Source organism: Eptatretus burgeri, chromosome 4, assembly GCF_056783735.1.
Source record: "Eptatretus burgeri isolate ZD-2024b chromosome 4, Ebu_testis_v1, whole genome shotgun sequence".
NCBI classification, from domain to species: domain Eukaryota; kingdom Metazoa; phylum Chordata; class Myxini; order Myxiniformes; family Myxinidae; genus Eptatretus; species Eptatretus burgeri.
This window is the reverse complement of record NC_140964.1, coordinates 13,619,261-13,626,760: the sequence shown is the minus strand read 5'-3', so window position 1 is coordinate 13,626,760 and position 7,500 is coordinate 13,619,261. Positions and strand designations below refer to the sequence as shown.

At 47.0% G+C, this 7,500-nt stretch overlaps 1 protein-coding gene across 1 annotated transcript in view; it reads right to left on the bottom strand.

Annotated features, from left to right (window-relative positions):
- The window catches only part of LOC147027501 (triple functional domain protein-like), a gene marked incomplete at its 3' end in the record, with an annotated part of 489,834 nt that overhangs the window by 311,592 nt on the left and 170,742 nt on the right, over positions 1 to 7,500 (bottom strand). Inside the window, exon 12 of the mRNA XM_085876518.1 lies at positions 1,737 to 1,928. Coding sequence (XP_085732644.1) covers positions 1,737 to 1,928 — 192 coding nt within the window. The remainder of the gene's footprint in view (positions 1 to 1,736; positions 1,929 to 7,500) is intronic.

Sequence of the window (7,500 nt, the reverse complement as noted above, 5' to 3'; positions counted from 1 at the left end):
TTAGAGATCCTCCGCGAGGATCGAAAAACAACTTTTGGTTTTGCCCGACTTTTCATTCAAGGCTAAAAACATACTGACGGACATGTAACTCACACGTTATGTGAAGTAAGCAAACATTAAAATCGGCTTGGTTGTGAAATACCCCTGTTCGTAATTAATTTGTCGGGAGGCCGCCAAGGATATTCACGAGATCTTAATTATGTACAAGTACACTGTAAAGCTGTATGAAATGTATACGCCCACTTTTGAGCTCAACATCACCAATGAGTTTATGGACATTTAAAAACTGAAAAGAATGCATTGAAACGAGAACTCGGTGTACTTTTCGATTACAACGAAATATTCATGATTGATATTTGACATCTTTAATTAAAAAAAATATATATCCTTTTGTCCGCGTACTGGATGTACTGGTATGCTGTCGATATTTCCAAGGGTTTGTTCAGTTATAAAGCAGCAAGCTAGCACCTGTCAAGTCAGCCGTTCTTTATCAACGATTTTGAATGGAGTGCTTGCTTGAGTGCTTAAACCATTTGGCGAGCGCTCTTCAAGAAACTTGAATCTGAACACATCCCGGATTCATTACACGGTGATGAGGATACACATCCAGACCATGAGATCTTTTGGCCATATCAATGAATTTATCCCTCAGTGGGAAGCTTTTGACAAAACGTGTGGCAAGTTTGAGGCGACGAGGCAAGTTAGAGGTTGGTAGGAATCGAAAGCGGGTTTTGTTTTAATTATTTTTCCCAAACTTGATTAAAAAACCCCTGCAAAAGATCCTTTGTGGGAAGAGGAAGGAAGGGGAAGGGGTGGAAGTGGCAAGGGTGGAGATTGGAGGGAGGGAGGAGGCAGGGGTGTGAGGAGGGATGGGAAGGAGTGGGAGGAAGGACCCGGTGGTGCTCGGCAATGCTGGGTACACCTGCTAGTTTATACGACAAGAGAGATGTTTGTCTGTCTGTCTTCGTCTGTGTGTGTGTGTGTATGTCGGCGTCGCAAAACAAACTTTTTTGTAGATTTTAAAAAGAAAAGTTAAATTTTTTTATTTAAAACAATCGCTTTATTGTGCTAAAGCCATTTTACCGATGTGAAAGGTAATACTAAATGATCCCCAACCTCATTCTTTAGTGGGAGTCGGGAAGTGTTTCAGGACTTCACAAAAAAAATTGATTTCTTCAAAATGCCAACAGGATTAGAACAGCACCGGGCAATGCCAGGTACCAATGCTAGTTTAAGATAAATGTCATTGTAAAAAAAAAAAAAACAATATATAAAACAAGAGCAAGTTGTTTTGATGACTCGATTCAAGTGTGCTGGTTGACCACCAGAAAAAAGCTCAAGAGTTCAGCACTTTAGATGAAGACATTATTTTGCGGTGTGAGAAACACTGCCTAACAGTAGTGATCTAACCAGCAGATTAAATTCAAAATTTAATGTCGCAGTGATCTAACAGCAGATTAAAGTGATCTAACAGCTTGGATGTCGTAGAAAAACATCTATGGAAGCCAGTTACCAGACTCATCACTTGCTTCTGTACAAACAAAAGGAAAGACCTTTGGACAACACACGCGCACTTTACTTCTGTTTGTTTGTTTGTTTGTATATTTATTTATGCATGTATGCCTTTGTAATATAGATCAAAAGCGATTCAAACTGACATACATACATGACTTATGCAATGTCATTCAATTAAATAAATGATGAACAAAAATAATAGCAAGGATAGTGAATGGCACCTCGACGATGCGCATGTGGAAGGACACTGAGAGGTCGAGTAAGCGCTTCCTCTGCCCAACTCGCTGCACGAAGTCTTGCACTCGCTCCTCGAGTTGATGTGCTGCCTGGTACACCTCTTCAGGTTCGCACTCTCCACTTTGTGCCAGTTGTTCTGCAGCCTCCAGAAGTTTGTCTGCATTCACGTACGTGTTCTGGAACAACGTATAGATCAAGAGAGAGAAATGTAATGAAAACAGAAGGCAGGAAGGGAAGACTGCAGGGACATCATGATACGTCATTTGTCAGAAAACAATAAAAATGAGTTACTGTCACTTGAATGAACGATCCAAAAAAAAGGCTCTTGGATGATGTGGCGCAAAATATTAGCACATGTTATTTTCCCTTTGCTGGCAAAATAAAATCATTTCATGACGACATGTGACTGGAGTTGGATATTGTACCATCAAGTAAATTCCTGAAGTTTTTCAGGCACTTACTTGACGTGTACAAATTGTCCAAAGCGCGTTTGAGAACATTGAGAAAAAAATATTTTAAAAATGAAATCAAGTGGAACACAGAAAAGCTCAGAAGCCAGTTTTACTAATTTCCCCTCTACAATTTTGATGCACAAAATTTTGCAATTGTATTCATTAAGATTCATAATTACCTCTGCCACCAAAGGTGGAAGGAGGTTATGTTTTCACCCCTGTCTGTTTGTTGGTAGGTTTGACTCTGAGCATGACATCTCAAAAAGTTATGGATGGATTTGGGCGAAGCTTGGTGCACAGGTTGGGTGTGACAAGGATGAATTGATTCAATTTTAGTGAAGATCTGGATCCAGATCTGGATAGGAGAGTCTTTATTTATTTTTTGCAAGTGATTATTCACCATTGAGAGATGAGGCCAAAAAAATGACACGTGATATTGAGCACGATATTTCAAAAAGTTGTCGAAGTATAAAACAAAAGTTGGATGAGTTGAGGAGGTGACAAAAATTATCCGATTTGATTTTGGTTCAAGTACGGATGCAGATCCGGCCTATCAGTGGGATACAAAATGTAAATCGTTGAGTCCGGTGGAGGTATGTGCTCTTCCGAGTGCTTTCTCGTTATTATTTCTTTTTTTGCACTGATGTAGAATATATCTGAATTTTAGATTTGTAAGATCGTGCATTAAATTGCACCTCGTGTTTGTGAGATCGGTGAGAACAACTGCAATAGGGATTTTCTAAAATTCAGACACTGTATATTCTACAGCAGCACAAAAGAAGAAATAAAGGTTCCCATATAGGTCTTCATGGGATGGCAGTACTTTGCTTGAAGGTCATGTGTGAGCCAGCTGGGTTTTTTATCAAGCTGAACAGCACTTCTTACCTTCCAGTTTGGTTTTTCTGAAAACAAAACAACCCTTTTGGTTTAGATCAGAGAGATTAAGTTATACGTGTTATTAAGTTATTGCCACGAACAAAACAGACCCAGTCGTGATACCATTTAGTCCATGGGCTACTGTAACCCCCACCCCCCCTCACCTCTCCCCTCCATGGAATTTTGGAGACCATGTTTTTTGTGAAGGATGGGTCCTTCCGATTTGAAATTTACTTGTTTGCCATTTAGCTAGGTATGCTTTGTCATATTACAGACATGTATGTATGTATGTATGTATGTATGTATGTATGTATGTATGTATATATATATATATATATATATATATATATATATATATATATATATATATATATATTGTTGCGAATTCGCGCCCGCCGGCGTGCGAACGGCCACGTAACTCGAATCGCGGCACGTCGCCCACCGGACGGACAATTCTGTCATGACCCTCTCGGACTAACGCCGGGATCTAGTCACGGGTGGGCCTTTCGGCCTCACCACGATCGTGCCAATCGGCCCCCCGCGTGGGAAAGGGTTGTTCGCCAAATTCGACCTACCTAAGTACCCACGTGGAGGGTAGACCGGGCAATCGCACCTCGCCGCAGGTCGACTCCGGACACGGGCTGCTTAAGCGACCCGTTCCGTACTAGCGGGATAACCGAGCGGTGTTATCGTCGGCCTCGACGGTTCCGATTAATTATCGGGCGTATTAAGCCCACTACCAACCCTTTACGTGAAGCAAGATGGAGATTCAATTAAAGAAAAGACGAAGCGAAACGGGAAAACAGTTCAACAGAATGCACATTTATTCTGCTGCACACAGAAAGCACACATATACAATTACAACAATTATGCACCAAAAGCAAGTGCAACAAAAGAAACACAACAATGCAGATCTACTACCGACTACGCGAGCACACAACAACACTTACACAGTTTTACTTTACAGATGGCGCCAACAACACATTTACTCAAAATCAAAAGAAAAGGGCCATCTTCAAAGACAAGGGGGCAGACGTGGCCTGTGGGCCAATATTTGTGCGGGACCTGAAAGAGCGGTCAGGTCCGCGAGACCGGGTGGATCCTTCCCGTGTTTTTGTGATGAGCTGCAAATGTGGCGGCGCCCCGACTCCGCGCTACTTCGCGGGTTTCGTTGGCACTGCTTGGAGTGAGGTGGGAACGGGGACCCCTTTTCACACTATCTCAGCACGGGGGGGGGGGGAGGGGGAAATTGTTGATGCTCTGGGGAAAGAGGATAGCTGGCTTGCTTGGGTCCCGCGACGAGCGATTCCACTGCGAGCTCGTCGCCGACCGCAGTCTTCCTTGCCTCGGACCCGAGCTATTCGATCTCTTCCCCAATTCTCCTCAGCCGACTGCAGCAAACCACCTGTACGCCCTCAACTCCCGACTCCACTCCGCACTCCTCCAAGGCCGACTCCGCGCTCAAACCGACTCGACCACGCTCCAGGCTTCCTCTCTCTGCAGCTCCCCGACAGACTGCGAACCCCGACAGACTTCTCCTCTCCAGACCCGACTTGACTCTTCTCAAACTCGCCTTGACTCTTCTCAAACTGACTCGACCCAAACTGACTTGACTCTGCGCTCGGCACTTTATAGGCCGGCAGGAGAACCCATATGCAAATTTCTGGATCAGAACGAGCTCGGGGGTGGAGCCACGCTCACCCATTGGACGGAGGAAAAGGGGCGTGAGTCTCCCCTGATCCTAGAATTTGCATATCGTGATTCTACACCGACGCGCCTGGTCAGGTCAGGTATGGGAGCATGTGCCAGAACAGCGCGTCGCTGCGTCCACTTTCCGGCGGTACTCCAGGGGCCTCCGTCTGGCCAACCCCCAGGCAGATGCCAGGCCCATCCCCATCTCCTTGAGATGATGGTCAACCTGTTGCAACCATGAGGCACGTGGTCGGCCCACTGGCCTCCTCCACTCATGAGACTCCCTCGCTGAGAGAATCTGGTGAGCAGGATCAGCGTCAGAAAAACGAGCCACATGTCCATACAGCCGCAACTGACGCTCATGGACTATGCAGGTAACAAATCTCATCCGAGTCTCTCTCAGCAACCGCTCGTTGGACACAAAATCCGACCAGCGATAGCCAAGGATTCTCCGAAGAGACCTGGTACCAAAGGAATTAAGTCTCCGTCTCAGATCCTTGGTCAGAGTCCAAGTCTCGCACCCATAGAGCAAGACTGGAAGTACCAAGGACCTGAAGACTCGGACTTTCGTCCTCCCGCACAGGTACCGGCAGCGCCACACCGCATGATCCAGTGAATCCATGACTCCCCAGGCCCGACCCAGACGTCTATTGACCTCTGAATCGCAGCCAGCAGAGACATGAATATCACTGCCAAGGTAAGTGAATCTCTCCACGACCTCAACATCCTCACCACAAACAGACACAGATAGGACAGCAGCATCCAAGATGTCACCGAAAGTCTGGATCTTAGTTTTGACCCAAGAAACCCGTAATCCCAATGGCTCCGACTCCTCATTCAGCACCTCGAGGGCCCCCAAGAGGATGTCTAAAGTCTCCGCAAAGATGACTGCATCATCTGCAAAATCAAGGTCCGAGATCTTGACATTCCCAAATGATGCACCGCAACTTGATCTCTCTGACATCCTCCCTAAAATCCAGTCCATACAAGTGCTGAAAAGTGTGGGGGCAAGTACACATCCCTGACGAACTCCAGTAACAACTGGAAATAAGTCAGAGATGGTACCACCACACTTCACAGCACTCTCAGTACCAGAGTAGAGTTCAGACATCAGGTCGATCAGTTTTGGTGGCACCCCACGAAGACCAAGAATCCTCCAGAGGACATCCCGATTCACTGAATCGAACGCTTTACAGAGATCAACATAGGCTGCAAGCAGCCCCTGCCGAAACTCTCGTCTGCATTCGGTGAGGACACGAAGTGCAAGGATACGGTCAATCGTTGACCTCTTTGGTGTAAAGCCTGACTGCTCTGGACGCTGGTGCTCAAGCAGATGGTGGTGAACCCTATCAATAATTATCCGAGCAAAGACCTTGCCCGGCATTGAGAGCAGCGTCACCCCTCGGTAGTTGTTGCAGTCTTGGCGATCACCCTTCCCTTTCCAGAGAGGGACAACAAGGCCCCTCTTCCAGTCAGTTGGGATGATGCCTGTGTTCCAGGCAGAGCCCAAAACTGCATGCAATGACACGAGTGCAGCATTTCCACCAGCCTTGAGAAGTTCGGCATGGATGCCACAGATCCCTGGAGCTTTGCCCCATTTCAAATGGTTCACCGCAGCCTGTGTTTCCACAAGCGAAGGTGGACCACAGTTGATTCGAGGGTCAGCAACAGGGATTGTAACACCCTTGACGTCCAACTCGACAGCTGGGGGATCAGCCTGGTACAACCGCTCAAAGTAACCGGCCCAGCGGGCCTTCACTTCAGACTCCTCTGTCAAGAACCTACCACTCTCTGCTCGAACTGCAGTGCTCCGAGGGATGGGCTTGGATGAACGTAATGCGCGAATTCCCCTGTAAGCGGGACGAGAATCACCTGTCCACAGGTGATGCTCTACCCCCTCACAGATTCCTCGCACATAGGCCTCCTTGTCCACCCTCAGTGCACGTACAGTTTTACGCCTCAGCTCCCTGAACAGCTCAGCTCTGCCATTCAGCCTGGCCCTGCAACTCTGGTCAATGGTATCCAGTGTCCCTTGAGAGACAAAATTCTTCTTTGCCCTGCGGTGAGCTCCAAGGCATCCACCGGCAACATCAAGGACGGTGGTCTTGAAGGCACTCCACAACTCTTCAGGACCCCTCAAAGCACCCAGACCCCCCAAGTGTCCACTCAGCCTGTTCTCAAACTCCTCAGCTACTCTCTCATCCCTGAGCTTGGCAACATCCAGCCTAGGCTGGGATGGTACCATTCTCCAGAATTTAAGGTGCAGCTTTAGAGTTGCTACAACAAGCCTGTGGTCAGTATTGAGGAACTGAGCACTCCGGTAGACCCTGCAGTTCTGGATCATCCTCCAACGACCGTCAATGAGGACATGGTCAATCTCCTTTGCCACACCGCCAGCGTTGGAATACCAAGTCCAGCGATGAGCTTGTGGGCGCTGAAACCATGAACCAGCCACCCTAAATCCATGACTTCTTGCAAAGTCAAGGAACTTAGTGCTATTCTGGTTCATAGTTCCTGACCCATGGGGACCAACACACACCTCATAACCATCCCTATCAGTTCCATTCGATGCATTGAAATCCCCCAAGACTAGAAGTGTATCTCGTCTGGGGCACTGATCAACCACAGACTCGAGTGTGGCATAGATTGCATCCTTCATGGTGAGATCACTCGCCTCAGTCGGAGCATAAACAGAGACCAGGGAAATGACACCAAAGGAGTGATGAAT